General features: G+C 34.5%; 3 protein-coding genes across 3 annotated transcripts in view; 2 read left to right on the top strand and 1 right to left on the bottom strand.

The window, feature by feature from the left end:
• The first annotated feature begins 483 nt into the window (after positions 1 to 483).
• Positions 484 to 5,734, top strand: LOC132707090 (pupal cuticle protein 36-like). The gene is made up of 6 exons (XM_060678762.1): positions 484 to 522; positions 2,476 to 2,806; positions 4,761 to 4,916; positions 4,981 to 5,142; positions 5,199 to 5,472; positions 5,531 to 5,734. Exons 1-6 carry the CDS (start codon positions 514 to 516, stop codon positions 5,535 to 5,537), a joined length of 939 nt encoding a protein of 312 aa, XP_060534745.1. The 5' UTR covers positions 484 to 513; the 3' UTR covers positions 5,538 to 5,734.
• A 6,461-nt stretch (positions 5,735 to 12,195) lies between these two features.
• Positions 12,196 to 16,726, top strand: LOC132707091 (endocuticle structural glycoprotein SgAbd-2-like). The gene is made up of 3 exons (XM_060678763.1): positions 12,196 to 12,270; positions 13,772 to 13,956; positions 16,248 to 16,726. Exons 1-3 carry the CDS (start codon positions 12,259 to 12,261, stop codon positions 16,627 to 16,629), a joined length of 579 nt encoding a protein of 192 aa, XP_060534746.1. The 5' UTR covers positions 12,196 to 12,258; the 3' UTR covers positions 16,630 to 16,726.
• Positions 16,727 to 21,159: 4,433 nt separating this feature from the next.
• LOC132707904 (endocuticle structural glycoprotein SgAbd-2-like) overlaps positions 21,160 to 24,549 on the bottom strand; it is a 64,611-nt gene continuing 61,221 nt past the window's right edge. The window contains exons 2-4 of the mRNA XM_060679927.1: positions 24,027 to 24,173; positions 22,984 to 23,165; positions 21,160 to 21,729 (exon numbers count right to left, since the gene is read on the bottom strand). Coding sequence (XP_060535910.1) covers positions 21,336 to 21,729; positions 22,984 to 23,165; positions 24,027 to 24,050 — 600 coding nt within the window. The 5' untranslated portion in view covers positions 24,051 to 24,173 and the 3' untranslated portion in view covers positions 21,160 to 21,335. The remainder of the gene's footprint in view (positions 21,730 to 22,983; positions 23,166 to 24,026; positions 24,174 to 24,549) is intronic.

Raw genomic sequence — 24,549 nt, forward strand, 5'->3', positions numbered from 1 at the left:
CCATTTAGCAGGTTTTATTTTTCTTTTTTTTTGTTTTTCTGCTGCCAGAGCTAACACGAAGTTTAATTTAAAAAAAGATAATCAATTTTTCCACACAAAAACCGCAAATAAAGTCGAAACTCGCAACGACTCGTAAGTTTCCAAATTTTGGCGTCCGACCTGCAATTCGCAATAAGAATCTCACGAAAAAATTATACCAACAATGTCGACACAATTTCGCCCAAAATTCACGCGATCTTAACAGAGCGGACACACTTTTGCCAGATAATCTACATACACACTGACGCCGTGGCAATTAATTTAGAAAAAACGTTATAAAATATCTCGAGGCCGTCTTAATGATTGCCGCAACACCATCTTAGATCACAGAACGTAAAATGGGATGAATCTTCAATCTTGAAAATTGCCGTACACAGTGGGGGCGGTTGCCACAATACATTATGACTATATAAACGCAAATTCTCTAATGGTGCATCACACTTGCGGTGCATCACTTGCACTTTTAATATAGCGATGAAACAAGTAAGCATCGATTGTAATCTGATATACCTGTAGTGGTGCGCGTTTGCCGTATGTACGGGGTCCGTCGAAAATGTTGGCCGTGTGCGTGGGTGTGTAGGTGTTGGTATTCCTAGCCTGCATTTTTTTATATTTAAAACGCGTTATAATCGACAATACCTTTTTATTAATTTTAACAATGTAGTTTACTTGCAAGACTAAAGAGTAAATGGAGAATAAATGAAAAGAATTCTTAGGTCGAAGCTCTTTTAACATTTTCATATTTCGCAAGCGAATATTGTAACATAGATGTTATTTATTGTAGAATAAACGTGATTATTAATATTATTTTTACAAATTCGGCAAATTGATTAATAAGTGGGGGAAAACTTTAGACCAAAGCTTTTTCAAATTTTAATGTTTTGTTAATATTTGTTTTTATTTTATTTGTTTGTATTATTTATTACAAATTTGGCCCATTTATGTGGGGTATTTGCAAGTTTTACGCAAATGTAAAGAATGTTTAACTTTTTTCAATTTTTTATGTTCAGTATATTTTTTTTAGTATCATTAGGTTATTACAAATATTGTTCTTTACTAATTTGGCCCAGTTTAGTGGATAACATTTTCCATTTCTTGTGATTTACCTAGCCAATTGGTTAGTTTTAAATTATAGACATTGGTTTCCTGGCCATTATAACAAATTTGATTCATATGGATGGATAATCTTCCTTTGCTTAGCTGGTGGGTTAGATTTGCTTAGTTTCACATAATCTCCAAACACTAGTTCTGGGGGATTATAACCAATTGAATTCTGTAATTTTCAACACTGCAAAGAAATTTTATTTTATTATTTAATTAATTTATTTATTTCATCCACAAAGGCAGAGTTAAGGAAACGGAAATAAGTTTTGGGACATAGCTTTTCGAAATTTTGAAATTCTGTTATGTTTGTAAAAGAAATGATAAATTATTTTTATTTTTGAACAAAGTCAATTATGGTTAATGTAAATGTGGTCTATTGATTAAAAAATTCAGTTGCGCTCCTTATGCTTCCTTATTTAAACTTATCGAGTGATTTGGGTTGTTACCCGGCTAACTAAACTAACATAATTTCAAAGCTTATGTTACTAATATAATATTTAGGTTGCGTCACTATTTTCGCCAATAACAGTCATTATTGTTAACAATTCATATGATGCTGTTGGGGTCCTAGCAATCTAATATTGTTTAAAATATATCCTTTCCGAGAAACAAGAAGGAATAACGCATGCATACTCAGGATTTGAACATTTTATTGTACTGCAAATTGTTCCAATTTGGAGATACTTATCTTCAATAGCGTATGGATTTGTGGTCTGTGATAGTCGTGAAGGTTATGTAGACAAATATATATGTATGTATATGTATAATAGATATATGTAAGAACGGTTTAAGATATATATTTCTTTACAATTTTTAAATATACCACCATCATGTTTATTCTAAAAGGTGACAAGTAAAAGTTAAATATGTTCTATAAGGATTGTCCGCCATAAATAAACCAAAAACTAAACCTGAATTAAGATCGTGAAAATAATATGGAGTTAAATGTGACCTTAGTTATATGTCAAACAAATTTAGTTTAATTAATTTTTTTATCGCTCAGGTTGGTTCTGACATATCAGCATGTGACGTGTGAATATGTGACAATATTTTTGGTAGCGTTCCACTGTTTTTTATCGAAAATTATGAGGGGATGATAATTTTTTTAATAAAACAGGCGTATGTCCATTAAACAACAGACATTCTCATTGCGCCCATAAAATACTGGATCTACATAATCCGGGATAGGGTACAATTCCCATTGACATATACGTCATCCACAACAATTACAGAGACATTATATGCAATCAACATCTAAACCTCGTATTTCACTTGATTCTTTTTGATCGTAAGAATTACTAACAAAGATGCAAAAAAACCTCTTCCTCCTAGGTACTACTCACTTTGGCCTTCGCGGGGCTAACCGCCTCTGCTCGTTTGGACAACCTCCAATATCTCCCCCCTAACCAGAGACCAGGTGGAGGGTTCGGTGGACGACCTGGAGCCGGAGGCTTCGGAACTGGAACCACGCCAGGATTTGGACCTGGAGGAGCACCAGGTTTCGGTGGCGGAGCTCCTGGTTTCGGTGGAGGTGCTCCAGGGTTTGGAGGGGGTGCCCCAGGCTTCGGAGGTGGCTCTCCAGGCTTTGGAGGTGGCGCTCCCGGATATGGTGGTGGAGCCGGAGGCGGCTATGGTGGAGGCGCAGGAGGCGGTTTCGGCGGCGGTAAGTTTCGCCTTTTTGGGCAAAACGAACCAGTATTGTCTACTTTATTTTTGATTGCGAATAAATGTACGCACAGACTATAAAACGCCTCAAGGAAATAGTTATTAAATAGCTATTACTGTTAACTACTACTACTACTAGTTATTAAATAGCTATTACTGTTACAAAATTTGTCAGATAGATGTAGCAAATTTCTTAGTTCAAAATTTTTCAACTTTATTTCGTAACTCTGAAACTAGGTATTGTAAAAAATCTGCTTACGACACATCGAGTCACAAAAAGATGCTCAACATAAGCTAAAAGTACGAATTCAGATCGATATGATCATATAGGTGATAAGTGGGGGCAAACTTTGGCAATTCTTATGAACCTTAGACCAAAGCTTTTTTAAAATTTCAATGTTTTGGTAATATTTGTTTGTAGAATTTATTGCAAATTTGGAAAATTTGTGTGGGGTATTTGCAAGTTTTTTCAAATTTTTATGTTTCTTATCTTTTCTGTATATTAGGGTCATTATAAATATTGTTTTTTAGTCATTTGGATAATTGATGGATAACATTTTCCATTTTTTGTGATTTATCTAGCCAGTTGGTTAGCTAAAAGGGATGTTTTCCTAAATATCAAAAGTTCTTTCGATGTCAGAATGATTTTATCATCAGCTGTTTGGAAAAGCTTTTTTTGATACCTCGAATATATACACACACACACACACACACACACACACATTGAAAATAGATGACATCATTTTATTATACCCGTAAATAAACCGGACAAAAATAAACGTTGTGGTTTTGGTGAAATCGTGCGTAAATGATGAGTTAACTTCAACTGCATAAAAGTTTATATTTATTTGACAATTAACACACCAAACGGAAGGCGTTGCGTATAAGACTAAATGAAATGGTTGGACTTCAGTTGCAGTAATAATCGCAACTATTGGTTGGTTGGTTAATAATTATTTTATACTACTGCTTATGTGCAAAACATTATATTAAAACATATTTGGGGTACATGGAAGACCCAAAACGCTAACTTTTGTTCCGATATGTTTGTGTTTTACTTTATTTAGGTTACTATATAAAGTGTCTATACATTGGTGTTGTGTATAAAAGGCCGCAATATACCATAAAATATATATAATATACAATATAATAAGTCTATCATAAAACCAATAAAATTTTCCTCTAATATGTCATAATAAAAAAATAATAATTTCCCTAATATTGATAGACGTCAAAATTTCATTATATTTGCATTTTTAAATGACTACATAAACAAAATATATCTAAATATATATATATATATATATATATATATATATATATATATATATATATATATATATATATATATACTAGCCCACTTGATCCTTTTCACTTTTTTTAAAACCCAAATATTTCGAAAATGGTGGCTCCAAGCGACTTATATTAGGAGGACCATTTTCACGTAAAAACCTAATAACACAGAGTTATACAAAAGGTTATGAGCTTTTGCAAGTGACAAGAAACTTACAGGGCGCACGTCCTATAAGTAGCAAATTCTAATTTGACATTTCAAAACACCACCAGGGCAGCAATTTTCGTTCAGAAATCGGAATTATTTAGAAACCTATGCAAAAAATTACAAACACCTACAACAAAATACGAACACTTATTAAATAACATTCTGAGCATGCTTTCAAATTATCCTGCTAAGAACATGTATTTGCAGATGATTTAATTAGGTATAATATCAAAATAAAAAATAATATTTGATATCCCCTCTCACCCTATGCTCTGGACGGATTAGTAGATTTCTACAGATTACAGACTACCAGTTTTTTTATTGGGACTCAGTTGCACAGCTTCGATAGCTCCATGACATAAGTCTATGTCGATCCTTACTGAACACTACGCATAATATATTGCAAAAAACCTTAAATAGTTCATAAAAAAGTGTAAATTTCCATTTGTAGGAGCTGGCAGGCCGGGAGCCGGATCGGAAATCCCCATCACTCGCTACGAAAATGTCAACAATGGCGACGGAACCTACCAATATCTCTACGAAACCGGAAACGGGATTAGCGCTCAGGAACAAGGAGATGCTAGAGGCGACGGTACAAGAGCACAAGGTCAGCTCATCTAACACGACAAAATATTTGGTTTAGAAATTGATCCTAATATACATGTTTGCAGGAGGATTTGCTTACACGTCACCCGACGGTCAGCAAATCCAAATACAATACACTGCCGACGAAAATGGTTTTAACCCTCAAGGCCCCCATCTACCAACTCCACCTCCAATCCCGCCAGAAATTCAAAGGTCGATCGAACAGAATCTGGCAGATGAAGCCAGAGGTAACCGGGAAAATTATTCGCTTGTGCACGTGGTTGCATTGTTTTGAGATTTTCAGGAATTGTAGACGACGGTTCGTACAGACCAGGTGCTGACGAAGGTCGTGGAGGCGGCTACCAACCCAGCGGACCTGGAGGACGCGGCGGAGCACCCGGTTTTGGAGGCGGTGCTCCTGGTTTCGGCGGCGGTGCTCCTGGTTTCGGCGGCGGTGCACCTGGTTTCGGAGGAGGTGCGCCAGGTTCACAATACGGGGCACCAGCGCCCGGGTTTAGGCCTGGAGGTCCCGGGGGAGCCGGAGGCTTGGGTTCGGGTGGTGGTAGTGGAGGGTACAGGTAAATGATTGGTTTGAGATTGTTTTGAGGAACCACGAATAACGCCGGTCTCTTGCAGATACTAGATGATTACGCGGATCTTAGCAAATTCCTCGACGTAGAAAAGCCATAGGTGAAAGTATTTGTTTATTGGAACCTAACCATAATGTATTATATGTACTTGAACGTACTATATATACAAAGCAACTGTGTTCTTTTTATATGTAAATAGTTTACGCCCTACTTCTTGTAAGATATGTCAATAAACGAGATTTTTTAACGATGTCTTTGTTATTATAAGTACAATGTTAAAGGTTTTTTATTGCGATTTCGTAATCAAATATCAGTACAGCAATGACTTATGAAGATGTGTATTTCGATCACTCCTAACGAAGTATCTCAGGAATTAGACGAGATTGAACAAAAAGCTAAATACGAAAGTTGCTTATGTTAATTTGGAATTTTCATTCAGATTCGTTTCGCCTTGGCTACAAATGAAACACCTCTGAAAGCGGAGTTAAAGCATAGGGTTTAATCGCAACGTTTCGGAATTATTGGCGTTCATGCTCATTACATATAAATGCAACATCCCATATATTAGGCTATATACAAAATGGGTCTACCCCGGCTCATAACATATAAATGCAATATCCCATATATTAGGCTATATACAAAATGGGTCTACCCCGCTAGAGAAATATACAATCTATAGAGATATAGAGATGGGTAATGTAAGAATCTCAATGTTTCTTAGACTTCCCTTTTTTGCCGTCGCGGGTGGAATAAAGGTTTAAGTTCACAGAAATAAATCACATTTAAGAAACAGCGAAACAAACGCTCTAATTAAAATTATAGGCTTACCCCATGTCTATTCTGGAGTAAAACAGTCAAGATTTTGTTGTCCACTCAAAAAAGACCAAAGCAGCGATGTAATGATGGATTGACCATCGAGCACAGGCGAAAATCTAAGCGCGACAATTCGGCCGAAAACAAAATCCGACGCGTTTGGTGTAAGAAATCATAATAAAAAAAATTATTTAAATGATAGGTATTGCTAGAAATCGTAACACTAAAAACATTTAAAATAATCCAAATGTATAGAAAACCCAGATATCAATATGAAAACATTACCCAAAACCTGAACAGGAAATATCAATGAAATTTACTAACATAAACAGAAGGTGTTGTGTGCATTTTAGTAATACCTGGTGTGTGCAGTCTATAAATCAAGTAGGTTTGATTGAGTTGACTGTTACTTGATGGTAATCCATTACATACGTAATACTCGGTACACTGTACCTTCTTCAGAAAGAATCTCTAAACTAACTATCACAGGGTTGATTACAGACTATCCATACAGTAGATAGAATCTTTATCTAAGGGTTTAAGAGGGGAGAATTATTTAAGTCGGTTTGATCGGTTTAGTAGCGAACTTGTATATTTCACTTCATTAATTTCTGTTATTTCTAATAAGTTAAGTTTTCTGCTTTTGCCTTGACTATGTAATATTTTAACATCGCTATTGACGGAATATCCTGTTTCTATTAAATGATTAAATGAGTACAGTGTACCGAAACAATTGTCAAAGCAATAAACATGTGTGTGGTACTCCAAGCAAGTGTTTGTTTTTATTAAATTACGTAAATCAAGGTAGGTATTGCTTTTCGAACAAACGCAGTTTCATTTTGATACTATACGTGTATTCGGCCTAGTTATGTTTTATACACTGGGTCTATACCCCAGAAAAAGTCTAGCTTGCGTCCGTGTTGCTTGAGCCAATCCATCCATCAGAACCTCTACTTAAATTATTCTCTATGGCAGAACTATAGTGCTGCTAATTTAGATTTGATCGTTCTTCCATTGATATTCATTGACAGTTTATCAACCTATTAAATTTAATAACCTTTTTCTTGTTTTAACGGCTCGAGTAATGAGTGTTTTTTCGTTTGAATGTTTTAACTGAAGTAGTGGATATAGATTGCTCAGTCCAAATAATTTTGTGCTCTATTCTGAAAGTCCAGCTCTACAAGTTCGTGCACAGTCGAAAAAACGATTGAAGGATTGTTTTTCTGAAAAATGGGATACAAATATGCGTGCCAGGTGGATGTTTCAGGACTGCCTTCAAAATTCAATAGAATATCAAGCTACTTCTCTTCACTTCTAACAGATATTGCTTCAGTTTTATCACCAAATATTCTACATTCTGCAACATCAATTTTTCCTTCCATAGTAAACATTATTGATGAACAATTATTGACGTCAAGCACTATTATTGCAGAAATAATTGGGAAAATAGGCTTCGTACTGAAGATGATCACCAATAATTTAGAAACGATGATTTGTAGACCTATCATATTATACATCGTTGAATTCGCCTTTCAGACGTACCATAAACCCCATGCTGTTATACATCGTGGAACTACTGCCTAAATAGGTATTAATATCCGTTGACATGAACATCCATTTGACATGAAAATATAATGAATGAAAGCTGAAAATTAACCCAAGCAACCTATTTGTTCAATCTCTTCTAGTTCCTAAGATAAGATAATGGTGACTCAAACGCGCCACCTGGTACAAATCTGATAACTTTATAATGTGTATTACTCATAAAATAGGACATCAGTATGCACTAACAAAGGTCGCAAAGAACCGTCTAACAAGAGAAATAATATATATGGAACAAGAAACAAAATAAATATCATTTTCTATCTAATAGCAGGTCAGATGAATTTCTTCGTTGAATATTAAAATTTAGCATAGTTTAGACTGTTGAAATATAACTTATTTTCTAAATTTTCTTCAGCATTGCAAAATGTGTCAATATATGTTTAATGAATTTTAGACTTACTTTTAACGCACTGATGTTCATGCTCTTTAAATTATTTTAAAATTTATATAATACCTTTTCATGAGTTGATTAAATAAGGTTCGGCATTTTTAGAGCTCCATGTGATATAGCTATGAACTGGTTTGTTGATCAGATCTTTCTGCGTCCCAGGCTAACGTAGGTCTCTAGCAAGACGTATGCGGTTGCAATTCACCGTCATGCGCAAGAGACTATCGACTGTACATTTGAGTTATTTTGAATTGTATATTATGCAACAAGTTTAACAAACTTCATTTTAGTAACGAGTTTAATTGGTCACCAACGGAGCGCAGTCAAGCAGTGCTTAATAATTGTGTGACATACTACACTTTCACTACGACCATCAGTTTTTCGGTACATTTAAAAATGGACAAAGAAGCTGACGTCTTAATTGATTTTTCGATGTTTAATCGATGCATATTTGAACATTGAACACTTTTAGGTCGATTTTTTATTATATTTTCAACCAAAACATTGGCCACGTGACTAGCACCTTATAACTAAAAAAAAAACATATGAAACTAATTTTGGGCGACAATCCCTATGCAATAAAATATCGAAGTTTTATATTTTTAATTGGAGCCCCCTGTATATTATAGCAGTTTTTGAGCTTTTCATCAAAACAAGTGACTGTTTTAATAAGGTCTTAAAACTTATCATTGAAATTCCATCTAACCTAATATGAATATTTGAAATAATATTCAGGTTAATGAATACTATTCAAATAGCAGTCAAGTGATGTAAGGGAAATTTAAAATATATAACAGTAACCCTTAATTTATATTTAATTATAAAGAACACCTTATAGAGGGTATTAAAAAATTTAAACCACACTAAAACCAATTTTCTTTGGCTATAAATTGACGAATTTATTTTGTTGCTTTGCTATAAAATCTATAATAGTATATTATGCAACAAGTGCGGTAAACGGCATTTGACTCAAGAGTTTATTTGACACGAGCGGAGCGAGTGTTTCATAAACGAGTGACTTAAAAAGTTGAAATCTTATGATTCACTGCTACAAACTGAAACGTGGTTAGGAATCAAAATTACGAGAAGTGTCTTTAAATAAAGGGTGTTTTTTTTTCGATGTATAGAACTTTAAGTTGGCATGGCGATCGATTTAACAGCTGTTAAGTGATTTATTCTCAGTTTGGTTTCATCATGAATAGACTCAAGCATGAACAACGCTTGCAAATAGTGCAATTTTATTTCGAAAATAATGGTTCTGTGCGGAATACGTATCGCACACTACGTCCATTTTATCGTCGACAAAATCGACCATCAGAGCAGTTAATTCGATTAACCATGGAACGTTTTCGCACCACCATGAGTCCATCCGTCATCGAGCACAGGAATTGGATCTGTGTCCATCCACTTTATGGAAGATTTTTTTGTTTAGCGATGAAGCGCACTTCTGGTTGAATGGCTACGTCAACAAACAAAACTGCCGCATTTGGAGCGAAGCTAATCCTCAAGTGTATGTCGAAACACCGTTACATCCAGAAAAACTGTACTTCTTCAAAAACGATGATGGTCAGAACGTTACAGTCAATGGTGATCGGTATAGAGCTATGATTACTAACTATTTCATTACTGAATTGAATAACCATGATGTCCAGGAGATGTGGTTTCAACAAGACCGCGCAACATGTCACACAGCTCGTGCCACAATCGATTTATTGAAAGACAGGTTTGGTGACCGCCTAATTTCACGCTTTGGACTTGTGAATTGGCCTCCAAGATCTTGTGATTTACCACCGCTAGACTACTTTCTGTGGGGCTATGTAAAGTCATTGGTATATGCGGATAAGCCACAAACGCTTGACCATTTGGAAGACAATTGCCGATATTCGACCACAAATGTTGGAAAAAGTCATCGAAAATTGGACGTCCAGATTGGACTACATCCGGGCCTGCCGTGGCTGTCATGCCAGAAATCATATTTAAAATGTAATGCCACAAGATTATCTTTTGGATAGATAAAATTCATGTCAATCGAATAATCCATCGTTGTTTTATTGCAACTTAAAGTTCTATACATAAAAAAAAACACCCCTTATAAGGACAATTTTGCAAGAGCTCCACAAATTTGAAATACAAACTTTCAGCGTAATTGAAAAAAATGGGTTTTGAAATTCATATCCCCAAATTTGACTCTACTAGGTATTTTTTTTATTTGCGATACATGAAATGCATTGTCATCAACTCACCTCCAACGAGACCATCCAATGCGATAGATCATTTTATCTTGTCTCTCAGAATCGAATAGCGCGCGAATTGTGTGCTCTTTTTCGTATTCTCAAAAATTCTCAGAGAACAAAGTTATATTGCTATATATTCTCCTTCTCTTCCTAATTACTTTGGTAAAAGTTTGTAGGTCTTTGTCGAGCACCTAAGTGTGAGAATTATATTGAAACACTAAATATTGCCATGTGGCACTAACGTATAAAAAAAACACACTGGAAACTTTTCTCTGAAATCCTAAGCTATCCCGACTGCATTCGGCACACAAATTTTTAAAATATTGTTTTATTTCCTCCTACCGTTTTTTCTATCATTCTATATTACACCATTTATTTTTTAGTGGGATTGCGATTGATAATGTAGAATGCATATTTTGATAGTATTAAATTTTATTCGGTTTTGTTCATATGTTATGAGTCAAATACTAAATTATAGTAATAATAATTTTGAAAGAGACACAACACGAAAACTTTCAATTACATAATCCCAAAAAGTTAATAATTATACAACCTTTATTTTAAAAATTTTAAAATTATTTGTAGAACCACTATAGGCTCAAGACATTTATCCAGTGCTTCTAAAACAATTATTTTATAAATAATACCGATTTCTGTGTGGTCGTTATTTGATAAGGGAAATTAGACTTTGAGAGCACCTTCTCCATATTTTTTACAAAAAATATAACACAGGGTCATACAAGAAATTATGCGTTAAATTAAGAAAAAATTCAACCCTCCAGGCTTTTTATAAAATTTTTGGATTCCTCCTGCGTTCGGTTTTTGTTGACTCGAACTAGCTAACGTTTCGCCAATCATCCCGTGGGCTTCTTCAGTAGTTTGACTGAAGCTATTCCAGTTTCAGTTCAGTTTCAGTCAAGCTCTAAAGAAGCCAACAGGATGATTGGCGAAACGTTAGCTGGTTCGTGTCAACAAAAACCGACGCAGGAGGAATCCAGAAGTCTAATAAAAAGTATTAAAGTAGCCTGTGGAAGTTTCTTTAAAAAAATCCAGGCACCAATTTTCGTTCAGAAATCGGTACTACAAAGCACAAAAAACAGAAATATAATTAAAATTGTGACATCCTGTATCTCAAAAAGGAAGCATTTTATACCAAATTTTTAAAATATTTTTATAACTTAAAAATCCTTGAGAAATCCCCTGTTAAATTTTGGGCCATTATTAAATGACACTTTGTTATTGACAAAAAAATACCTAGAATTGCTTCACTGGTTTTACGAGATGGCAGGAAATTTGATCGGCAGGAAGCTCGCTATTATACATCTGCGCATCGGAAGTGTTCGTCATCGCAATACCATTTCCTCAAAAAATTTGATATTCAAATTTGATTTTCGAACAAAATAACGAAACGCCAATTACCAAAAACAGGCAATTACAAATCCGCAAATTTTTCAGTAATCGACAGCAGGATGTACCATTGTTAAAAAAATCGCTGCACCAGAACAATGAAGCATTCCGCCCGAAGAAGAAGATCAAGTTTATCGAGATGACCTTAGAAATTAATCCGTTCCCCAAAAACTGACATTTCGGCGGATCATCTTTTAAGGTGGGGTCCCAGCGCTATAAAAGCCAATAATCGATTTTTGAAATCATCACAATTCCACTTGCACTTGTTTGGGTGTTCAGTGAAATCGTTTTGTGACAAGTGCGTTTTTTTTGGGATTCCATTTCGAAATGGCCAAACAGGTAATGTTGATTTTGGTTAGTACTTTGGTAAAATCAAAATAGCGCTAACAGAAAAGTTGTTTTTACCTGTTGGTATCGTATTTTAAAAAACGAAAGTTTTGCGGCTTTGAAAATGATGTCATTGGTTGGAAAATTTTGGACACCCGTTAGGCCATAAATCAATTCTCAATTACAGTTTCTAGAGAATGATTTTTTGCTTTCCGTTTGCTATAGTGACAAATGCTATAGTGACAAATGCCTCCAGTCAAGAATGATAATAACACTTAAATTTTTATTTCCAACAGCTAACATGACCCAATCAATTATTAAATGCATCGACAAGGAAATGGTCTTAAATGGAAGTTGTTAAAAATGGTCAAAAATTAAAAAACAAGCTTGCCGTATGCTAGAGACAAAATAATTGCTGAAATGGTTCATCAAGTTTTAAATTTGTCTCCTCCTTGTATATTTAATGTAATTGGTGTAGGCTTAGTGCAAAATATTTTTTAATAAAAATATGAGTGAGGCAAGGCACGACGATACTACCAGACACTTACCAACGAAAATTGGATCAGTTGCATAATACTGTATATAATACAAGAATACTGGGAAAAAGAGAATACACTTAAACAAACGTGATCATTAGTGATGGCTGTCTTACATTGATCACATAGACATTAAAGGCGGAACAACATCTGTTTGAGTATAACTCAAAGCAAGATGAACAATATGTTTATTCTGTCTGGCATTTGATTGCCGCCTATGAGATCAACAATCATACGGAGTATATTTGCAACAGTTTCATGCAAACAGCTTTTCTATTTCATATTTTTTGATAAAGCAAACTCATATGAAGGTATAAAAGAATCCATCGGTAATTTGTATTATTTTTTATATTTTAAAATTTTAACCAAGTAGAGCTAGGAACTCTTACGAAAGTTAATAATCAAAAAAAATTATACAGGCTATCCCAGGTGCTAATCGAATAAGTTCGGAAGCATGATAGTTTTGAAATTTTTTGTTTTTTATTCTATTCTATTCCAAGAGTTTGGTTAAATAACGATTTCGGTACAAAACTTGAAAAGAAAATAATGGATCGATCTAACAAAATGATGTGATCGGTAAATTTCTTGAAAAAAAAAAACTCTAAAAGCGTAAAACTTCCTAAATAGGATGGGAAATAAAAATTTTTAAATTCCAATCACACTCGCTTTAACTTGGGAGAATTATGATCCAAAATGAATCTCCCTGTAGGTGTAGATAAACGCCAAACTGCCATTATGATTGAGTTTTTGTTCCTCAAATGTGTTACTTCAATTTATTATGGAAATGCTCTTTGGGGTAAATTGAACATAAATAAAAAATCCAGTAAACTACGACGCCCTTAGGAGAGGATGTCGAACCGTAGTTAATTTTTGTATATTTAGTGCAGGGAATCCACCAAACTTTGCTTTTACAATAAGGCCATTTTGTGTATATGTTACTGGCCTAAGTTTTTCATGTTGCTCTGTCTTATTTGTAGGTATTCATAGTAGCAGCTATCTTGGGCTCAGCCATTGGTGCTCGGCTCGACAATCTTTATCTACCAGCCAACCAGAAATCATTCTCCAGCGGTGGTAGCTATTCGGGACAGTATTCTTCCAACCCAAACAACCAAATACCTATTCTAAGGTTGGACACGGATAATAATGGTGAAGGAACGTACAGGTAGGTTTGGTTTTTTATTATATAAGAAGTCAGCGGCCAAACTTAAAAGGGTAAAGTGGCAATTGAGGAACAAAATAAATAATGATATCTGTATATTCATTTGATAGATAGATATTTATTTCGCGTATCGATACTACATATATCACATATATGGTTATATTAAGTACGTCACATCACATTAAAATACAGTGTTTAAACAATACATTTAAAAAATTCTTTCCTTAAACACAGATAAACTATCTGTTTCTTTGAAGCATTTATAGAAATTGCAAGCTCTGTTATATATTTTTAAGCCAAATTACCTTGGGTTTTGTTGCCCGATATGCAGAGATGCTAGAGAATGGAACGTTCAAGTAATCCTTTTGCCATGTGTGTGATGTTCGTGAAGTCACATCTCATATTCCATATTGTCATGTTACTTTTAACGTAAATCAAAACCCTAAATAAATCCCTACATGAACGTTTACCAGTTACACGCATCATGTAACGAATAGCACTTTTTGTGCTAAGAAGACCCGGTGTGCACCAGTGGCTAGACCCCAATAGATAACGTATCACTGATTGGAACAACCACCACAGTATACCAGCTTTAAAACTTCAATGGATACCCTATCTCTAATATTTGAGCAAATCGTTAATAAAACAATTAAAGAGGAGCGGCAGGATCCTTGCGGGGTACCGCTGCGTACAGATTCAGGACTCGATTTTGAACCGTCGATCACAACCTACTGTACTGTCTAGGAGAGATAAGATTTAACCCATGAGTTTCCAGGACCTCTAACGCCCATATTTTTCAGTTTTTTTAAGAGCAGGCTGTCGTAGAGCCAGAGCATAGTCCTGAGCTGTACTTGTGAATCGGTTGGCACTGAACCCTTTCTGAGCATGAGAAATCAAAGAATATTTTCAATGAACCTCTGCAGTCAGCCATTATTACAGGACTCAAAGATTTTTGCCACTTGACATTGAGTAGCTAGCGGGCGGTAGTTCTCTATGCTGGTTTTATTGCCTTTATTTTTAAAAATAGGTACGGTTTTTGAGTATTTTAAGGCCTGTGGATACTTGGCCTGAAGGAAGCTTAAATTGACTAAATATGATAGAATAGGAACCATAATATCTTTAATAGAAATCAACCAAGTGCCCGGTATTTCATCGATTCCAGATGATTTCTTACGGCATACTTTTCCAATTACTTGTTTTATCTCTACTGTAGTAGGGTAGAGAAACATAGAGCTTGAGTGTATTTGGATATCGGGATTTTGAGGCTGTTTGCTTTTGTTACCAAAATCAACAAAATATATATTAAAAGTTTCTTAGATTTTGTATCCGTCTTTAAGTGTTTCACCACCGACGGTTATGTTAGTTATAGAAAAGGATTTACTTTTATGCTTGCCATTTTCCCTGACTGTTGCCCAACTTTCCCTACTTATGTTATCAGATTTCACTAACCTTAAATTGTGGTGAGTTTTTATTGCGGGTTTAAGATTTTTGTTGCGAGAGGATTTAAGTAATAGGTTTAAGGTTTAAATATTTGTTTTAGTTTTTCGTAAAAAGTGTTAAAATTTAGTTCTTGAGGGTCTTTCAATCTTTGAAGTAAATCCGGAGAAGTCACTTACTTTATAGTAAGTGGACCAAAAAATATTTTGTGTTCGAAAAATCTTGGTTCACTTTTGCTGCAGTTAAGCCTTCCTTTAAAAAAACTAAGCATTATTTAAGATAACGCAAAATGCAAAAATACAAAAAATTGAGAATGGAAGTTCAAAATTCAAAAATTGAATACCTTTTAGATAAAAAATTATAGGAGAATGTTGTTTCTAATTGACTTTACTCCCTTAAATTTGATCGTCTACTTCAGGAACATCATACGTATCTCTATAAAATAGTTATTTAGTCATATAATTCCTTGTAGCGTGTTCAGATGTTGTCATTTTGATTGCGAAGGGCTATTGAATAAAAAAAAATTACCTATACATATAATCTAATAAGACAATAATAATTATTCTATTCTTAAGGTTATGAGAGTGAAAGTAAAAGTGTAATTACTTTAAACTCATGCTGTGCCTTTGATATAATGGAATCTCGTGGCGAGATGGCATACGCTACGCTACAACAATTGCTCGAAGCGTCTTGGCACTGGGTAACCAGTTTCTTCAGAGACCGTCTCACATTCAACTATTGAAATTAGAGTCATCTTTTAGAATATCTTCGTATCGACTCGGATCTAGTACATTACATTTAAACCACCTGACATTATATTAAGTTTTTAAATTTTTATCCTTTTCTATTCTAATCAGCTACGCTTATGAGACCGGACATGGAATCTCAGCCCAAGAACAAGGCGATGCCAGAGGCGACGGCACCAAAGCCCACGGCTCGTACTCTTACACTGCACCTGGAGGTGAACGCGTCTCCATCACCTACACAGCCGATGAGAACGGATACCAGCCCCAAGGATCTCACATCCCCACTCCTCCCCCAATCCCGGAAGCCATCTTAAAATCTCTTCAGCAGAATGCGGCCGAAGAAGCTAGGGGTGTTTTCGACGACGGCCAGTACAGGGGTGAAGGTCTGGATGACGGGCAGTACCGCGCCCAAGGTTACAGCACCAAGGGAGCCAGTTCAGGAGGCCATTTTGGCAAGAGTGGATCTAGTGGATTCGGAGGTTATAAATACTAGGACACTCGTGTGGAACTATTTATTTACCTATTGTATGTCTGTAATTTATGTATTATATTTTTATATGAAACCCAATGTACGCAACTGCTGTAAATAAAGGCACTATTTTGGAAATTTGGTTTCATTACCGGCCATGGAAACTGCGGCGCTTAAGAGGAAAATTTCGATGAAAAACAAATAACAAAAAATCAATAGCGGTATACATTTCAATTCTAGTTGCTACACTAGGCGTCCTGCACATATTTTTAGATTTACATTTAATTAGTTCTAAAATACAATAAGCAACCTCCATAATATTTTTCCTAAAAACAAAAATATATTCATTCTGTAATTAATCCCGGAAAGCTTGTCCACGGCCTTTAATTTTGACGTCATACAAAAACGCTAAAGTTGTATAATTTTTGCAGTATTATCTTTTAGACTTAGAAAACAAATGCGCATCGCAAAGTTGAGAAACATAGCATATTATGTCGAAAGATCTTTTTTCCCTGATTTCAAAGATGTATTGATTGTTGATGTTTGTATAAGTCGTTCTCGAATAATTTAATTTTTTAAATTTTAGATTAACTAAACAGATGTTAAGCAAGTTGGTCAGACGTTCCACAAATTGAAATTTTCAGTTAGGGAAATGGGTTAGTCAGAGTAAGAAAAGCTTCAAGTAGTTCGTCTTTTCTGTTTCAATAAGTATTAACTAATAATATTAAAAATTATATAACAATGGCAATAATGATAATTAAACGAACAATAATGAAAATATAACGTGAAGTAAATAAATGGCTTCTGTGTTTCTATATATCCAGCATGATTTGCCAAACATTTTCAAATGTTGTCTCTCATTTTGTGATGAATCGCCTTCAAAATAAAGTTGGCTCAGCACTCGGTTTACAAATCTTCATGAATTGTACCATATCTGCCTATCCGATGATCATATCTGTCATTTAGGTATTCAGTAAAAGGCCTTCCAAATAATTTTTCAATATTATTTTGAATTAAATCTAAATATCGATTGCCCGTCGGATATCCATCAAGAAAAATCGGTCTGATTATTTGGTTGGCCAGCATGCCGCACCACACAGGATCTACGGCCCTGTATTTTTACTGGTTGAATTTTATATGAGTTTTCATTTACTCAATGATACTTATTTTACCTGCAGTCGTCAGCAAAAATATTTTTCCCAAAAAATCGGGATCCTGTGTTATATGACCCGACATTTCTTGACAATGTTTGTAACCTTTGAATTTTATTTGTTTACTTCAGATAAGCCTTGAACTGGAATACATGAGTAAGGATGATATTAATAATATTTTAAAGTGGACTCAATCATGTAATATGACTTCCCCAATTATAAGGCAACAATCAAGATTGAACTTTCATGGTTTTCTTAAAAATAATCCGCAATTTGCTTTACTTTTAATTATTATTCATAAAATTATAGCTTCAAATGAGAACCAAATATTCTTGTAGATGAAGATGCATTCTTAACAACAGTTCTCTTTTTTCAACTGAGACTTTTTTTATTTTGTCAGCTGACGATACCCGTCGCCGAGGATTAACTAATTAACAAAAATATATAGGGTGTTCCATTTAAAAATAAATTACTTTAGTTTCTCAGTTATGCATTGCGCATTTATTTTCTTTTACATGTCTGGAAGATAATATTGCAAGAATTTTGTATTAAAAGTTTTTCTCGTTAACCCCTTTAGGTGGGTACGCAAATATTAAAAATACATGTTCATGTTATATTTTTACATTGTTTGATCTGTGGTTTGTGTTTGATTTTATTCTTTTGTTACGTTGCCTAACACGATAATGTTTTTAGAGAATCTTCGTACTAGGCATACAGGCAGTATAGGGTTTTTTCAATTTGAGCTAACATAAATTCACTTAAATGTTTTATATTCACACCTTGGAAATATGTAGGTTATATTACCAAAATAAATACGCAAGCATTTTTTGTTTTGTGATAGATCTGAATAAGAAAACTCCGGAGATTCTGCGTGTAGAACTAAAACGAGAAAATAACATTTGCATAGTAAATTGTAAGATATGCCCTGAACATAGGTATTGTTTCTTTAGTTTCTATTTCTAAAACTGCCTCCAATCCGTATCGCTTAAATAACTAGTCTCAGAAGCTGTACTTGGTCTAAAGTACGAGACACGTGATTTCGAGGAAACGTAAACCAATGTTTTTACACTTTGCAACTTAATTAGATATGATACAATATTTGTAGTTTTAACAGGAAATGAACCCAATATTGAGTGAATATTGCACTAAATCGATTTAGTTACACTTTCTCCGCAGGTTTATTTGTACTCGTGCAGAACATTGGCCATCCACATGACTCACGAGTTTATTTGGCACGAGCGGAGCGAGTGTTTAATAAATGACGGTCAGTTTTTGGATACGTTTTCGCAAAACAACACAAATTCATTCACTGGTATGACCGTCAGAATTGCCAAAGTCAAAATTCTCCGGAAACATCCGATTGCCCCCATACTCTTGCGGTAAAATCCCGGAAATGTCCGAAGTGACTCGGATCTATGGGGAACGATTAAGTGGTGAACAAGTAAGTCCCTTGAATTTTCAAATAAATAATAAATATACGGGGCTTTTTAATGAAATATCTCCATGTTCGAGTCTAATGGCTTTAGTCGTATTTTTCCTTGCGTTTCTTGAATACGTAATTTAATAAATGTTTTTCCCGGAGCAGAAATGGTTGTAGTTTTACAACCTGGTACAATGCAATAAAGATCGACCATTTTCAACCCCAAAATAACTGAAAACATTAGGCTGAAAACTGTCAATACGTCCGCATTGAGTTTTTAGCTGGAAATTGTTCAATTTCTCTCAAAGTATAAATATTTAAAGGGGATACTTCTTAAGTTTTATTCAATATTTAATTTATTTTAATGATGCTCCTAGAAGCCGCTACAACAAGACGTCTCTAATTTTATCTATATATTTATAAAAGTTAAATAGAATAACTTAACGGACCTTTTTTTGTTGCAAAATGTATTCTTTCTCAATACCATCATAATTTTTAAACTTTTTTGAGATATCTGCGACCAAAGTGTTACTACACCTAGTAGATGGATCTTGAAATACTAAGTGTAAATTTCACTAGACTTCTGTCAAATAATAGTATTCCGCTGTTTTTAGTATCATTGTATTATTCTTTATTCTTTGATTCTTCATTTTGAAGATTTTTGTACTTAGGAAACTTTAGAAGTGCAGTGACAGGTTACCAGAATTACAACTACTATTGTAAAATCTAACAACATTGCTATTAGAGTTTTTGAATCCTGCATTTCCAAAAACCTCCAGGTTTTGAATAATATATCTCTAGCTTTGACAGTTTTACAGATACTTATGAGCTCTATTATTAATAATTACAAATTTTGTAATTTATTTATTATTTTAATGCAATTGTGGCTTTGTTATTTTAAAATAACTGTATACAGCTATAAGCATACTTTTGAAAAACAACACATTATCCCACTCAAAACAAAATATGTTTTGGTCAGTATTCTGCATGGGAAGAAGAAGATGAGATTCCCTTGATTTTCCTAAGTGAACCCCTGAAAGAAAAGAGTGAAGACGAAATCCAAATAGAAATCGAGTTTAAAGCTTGGACAAACATTAGAGGTATAGCAGAAGGTAGCACCATCAACGATTTTATACATGTGGATGGGGATATTGTTACTTCAGAGTTTCCTACTGATGAATATATTACCGAATCCTGCAGATCCGAACCGGTACAGCTAAACATCGAAGATGACTGCGAAAGTGACACGATGGAGGAGGAATTGGAAGATGATTCTCAGCAACCACCTTCAAATGAATTGGTTGAAAATTCGTTGATTGTCTTGTGTTCCTATTTGAAAACCCGTATATATAAACATAGTATGTATGCACATATACATACATATGTATGTACATATTAAACTTTACTCTTTCACTGGAAAAAAGTCAGTTATTTGTGACTCACCACCGGATTTCTTATTTTGGTTTTATACAAAAGTTTCAATTTTGTTTAAACAATCGTAGAGGGAATCGGTTGTGTTGGGTACATATACAATACATTTGTATGTACATATATTATGTAAATACATACATACATATGTACTACTATTTCATAATTTTCGTTTTTTGTTCAAAAATTATAGATATTAGGGCATTTTTAAAAATGAATGAATAAATATTTATTCACAAAAAAGTACAGGCATTTGTAGTTTTTATTGATAACTCGAAGTCTTAATAACTCGAAATTTTCATGTGTCATATCGCAGTTCGGCTTATTGAAGTTCGACTGTACTTAACAAAACAGCATCTTCTTTGTTTTAAAGATAAGTGCGATTCCCTCCAAAGGTATTTCCTATACAGGATGTCATTTTGGCGAAACAATAGGTTTGTGATGGGAATGGTACCATCAAATAAAGAGTACCATAATGGAAATAATATTTCAATATACATTTTATTTCCCAAAGTCTACAAGTATATGTTGAGTTCTTCTTATATCTAGGTTGTCCAATAATCTTAAATACCCTTGAAATTGTTATTTTCAATTGAACCCTTTGATCATCTTGTTGATTTTGTCTCTATTTAACTATTAATATAGTTATAAAAACAATTTAGAAATAAAGCAAAGAACGAAATGAACTCAACACATATAAAGTGAAGCTGAACATAAATAGAAACTATCTACTAATATCTATATCCGCTAAATCCACTAGCGGCACCGCCGGCGCTAACATCTGGATTACCACTCCTGCCGCTAACTCCACCGTTGCTGTTACCCTGAAAACGATATTCTCCCTCCTCCAATCCCTCACCCCTGTATTGACCGTCATCAAAAATGCCTCTGGCTTCATCAGCGGCATTCTGCTGTAATGCTCTAGCGATAGCTTCTGGTAGCGGTGGAGGGGTGGGGATGTGAGAACCCTGAGCTTGGAAACCGTTCTCGTCGGCTGTGTAGGTTATGGAGACTTTTTCACCTCCGGGGGCCACGTAGGAGTAGGATCCATGAGCTTTCGTACCATCACCTCTTGCGTCTCCTTCTTCTTGAGCCGAGATATCGTTCCCGGTTTCATAGGCGTATCTACATATATTATAATTATCACAACAAAATTTAAAATTGAAGATATGCTTATCATTTCCTTTTATTCTAAAAGAGTTTAGCACCTTATCTTGGCTTTGCTTATCGTTTTTGCGCAGAAATGCGGTTGCTGAATAGAACATTAGTTTAGAAAACATTAAATGAAATTAATTAATTTTCCAAAGAAACTTCCACATGCTACTGTAATAAATTCAACGTGCTGACGTTTCACCAGTCATCATGTTGCCTTCTTCAGAGCTTAACTGAAAATGACTCGAATTCTACTCTGTACCGGAGTTTAAAGAGAGACGTGACTCCCATATTGGTGAAAGGTAAAGCCCAGAGTCGCGGTTAAGATTGTTTGACGGATCGAATGTGTTGACAGATTTTTGGACCAGTGGTGAATCGGGTTTTGAGGTTATATTTTTTAACAACTATTGATATGTGGTCAGTGATGTTTTGAATGAAATGAAGAACAACAGTGGCTGCTTTCGGACTCATTGTCTTTGGATGGCTGTGGTGAAGTGTAGATTATTTGTAATGAGAATGACCCAATGGCCTTATCGCGTTATGGCCTCTACAACGTAACAAAACAAAAAGTAAGTGAAGAATTGAAATTAAATTTCATTTTTAAAAAAGCTGTTGAAAAAGATAATGGGATGGGATCACTTAGTAAATGTGAAGCCCCATGAAATGAACCAAGAACATCTCAAAAAAATGAGATATTTGAACATTCACGTGTAAGCCATTCTTTAAAGAGTAAATAGTCCAAACATGGGTACTATCTATAGCACTATTCCCGTCTGTTGGTGATGGTGTCCAATAAGTATTGAAGGCTAGGAAATTTTTGCTTTTGTTCCGTTATTGGTGCTATTTATGGTATTTAGGATATTATGGTTTAAAAATACTGAATTTAACTTGACTTTTACTTGATGAAAATCCGTTTAACACAATTAAATTAGAACAAAAAATGTTTCCTATTAATTGCTCAATGCATATTTTATGGCACACAATTTATTGAAGGGTCCTAAGGTAAATGCAGTGACAAATATTCAAGGGCAGAAAAACAACCAAGTTTGATTGCTTTTTGTTTTGAGATAACAATTATGGTAAACAAAAGTTTTCATGATGGTTATATTAAATAAATGTTGAGGAAGTAAATGGGCAACCGGTATTCAAACCACTTCTTCAACCAACTTTATTAGCATTCAATTCATATTTCAACCAACACTTATTAGCATTTGAAAAATAACTTACCTATAAGACCCTTCTCCGTTGTTATCGGCATCAAATTTGAGAACGGGAATGTGTTTAATTTGATTAGAAGAATATTGCGGTTGGTCCTCAATGTTCGCAAACGATTTTTGATTGGCAGGGAGGTATAAGTTGTCTAAACTGGCACAAAGGGTCGATTTCGTGATCAAAAGTAAAGCTAACACCTAAAAACAAAGTTTACTCTTGGGTACGTTGTGCAGATGACATGGAAAGCTTCTGGTTTTATCTGCTTAGAGTGGCAAAAGCTTCGCGGGTATTTAGAATCAATTAGTTAATAAGTATGTTAATTTTTCAAAAAAACCTTTGGGTTCCTCCTGCGTGGGTTGTTGTTGAGTCGAGCTTGCTGACGTTTCGCCAATCATCCTGTTGAAACTGTTCAGTTTCAGTAAAGCTCTGAAACAGCCAACAGGATGATTGGCGACGCAGGAGGAATCCAGAAGTTTTGTAAATAATATTATGTACGTTTTTAAGTGCTGTGACCAAATTTAATGAATGTCCATAAGCCTAGATAAAGATATAACAACTAAAAATCCAATAGATGAGGTAATATTTCAGGTAGGTAATGGACTCAGATAAAAACCTCCAATGTGGTATTAATAATCCTAGTATATGCTGTCAATTTAAGTGTCAACAGCAATAACGATAATAGTAAAATGGGAAGTACATAAGCGATATTCATCCCAATGAAAAGAAGCAGTAATGATTCTCCCTCATCAGTGACAGAAAAAGTCATTGCTTCAAATGTACATGAGTGATTTAGACGTGATATTATTAACGGCTAGAATTACGTTTTTTTATGAAATAAAATATTTACTTAAAGAAATTTTGCATTTGAATATTTGGTAATTGTCACAACCAAAGTTTGTCATTTGACGACGATCCACAAATATTAAATTGTGTATTTCAGGTCAGTATTTTTTCGTACATCTCTTCAATTTATTTAATGTAGGAGGTAAATAGTTGTATTAATAGTATAAATAGTATTAATAGTATTAATAGTATTAATAGTTGCATTAATCACTCACCTGCATCGTCATTTTGTTGCACATGATCAAAATCACACACTGCGCCGAAATCTTGCTTCCAAGCAGAACTAATCCTAAAGATGATGTTGCAAGAGATCTTCTGATGATCCGATAAACCGATTATCGATTTTTATAGAAAGCCCATCCCTAAGGATGGCACACGTTAATGTCAACGATTATTTGGAACCCAAATCAAGGTCTAATTCTGCAGCAAATAATATCGAAACAAGCCTCCATAACGATGTGGAATTTAGAATATGTGGGGCGTAATCGTCTATTGACTTTGGTGCGATTTCGTAATATATAAATCAAATACATATTTTCTTTGGATTAGGGGTTATCGTTGTGGACTAAAAGAAGAAGAACAGGAGAACGACATAAGGGGTGTTTCACGGTGTGCTTCATATTGTATTGTTCTGAAAATTTGGTTAGTTCCATAAGCGGCGATGCTCTATCGTTCTAAAATATTTTGATTGCTGCGACGGTGCCGCTTCTTCGAAAAAGTATCATAATGATTAAATTT

The sequence above is a fragment of the Cylas formicarius genome, unplaced genomic scaffold (genome assembly GCF_029955315.1).
Source record: "Cylas formicarius isolate icCylForm1 unplaced genomic scaffold, icCylForm1.1 PGA_scaffold_9__14_contigs__length_23061073, whole genome shotgun sequence".
Taxonomy (NCBI): domain Eukaryota; kingdom Metazoa; phylum Arthropoda; class Insecta; order Coleoptera; family Brentidae; genus Cylas; species Cylas formicarius.

Bases quoted from the DNA above. Each gene is read 5' to 3' on its own strand.
- LOC132707091 (XM_060678763.1), top strand. The intron at 13,957-16,247 runs GTAGGTTTGGTT...TATTCTAATCAG, and splicing joins AATGGTGAAGGAACGTACAG to CTACGCTTATGAGACCGGAC.
- LOC132707090 (XM_060678762.1), top strand. The intron at 2,807-4,760 runs GTAAGTTTCGCC...TTCCATTTGTAG, and splicing joins AGGAGGCGGTTTCGGCGGCG to GAGCTGGCAGGCCGGGAGCC. The intron at 5,143-5,198 runs GTAACCGGGAAA...TGAGATTTTCAG, and splicing joins TCTGGCAGATGAAGCCAGAG to GAATTGTAGACGACGGTTCG.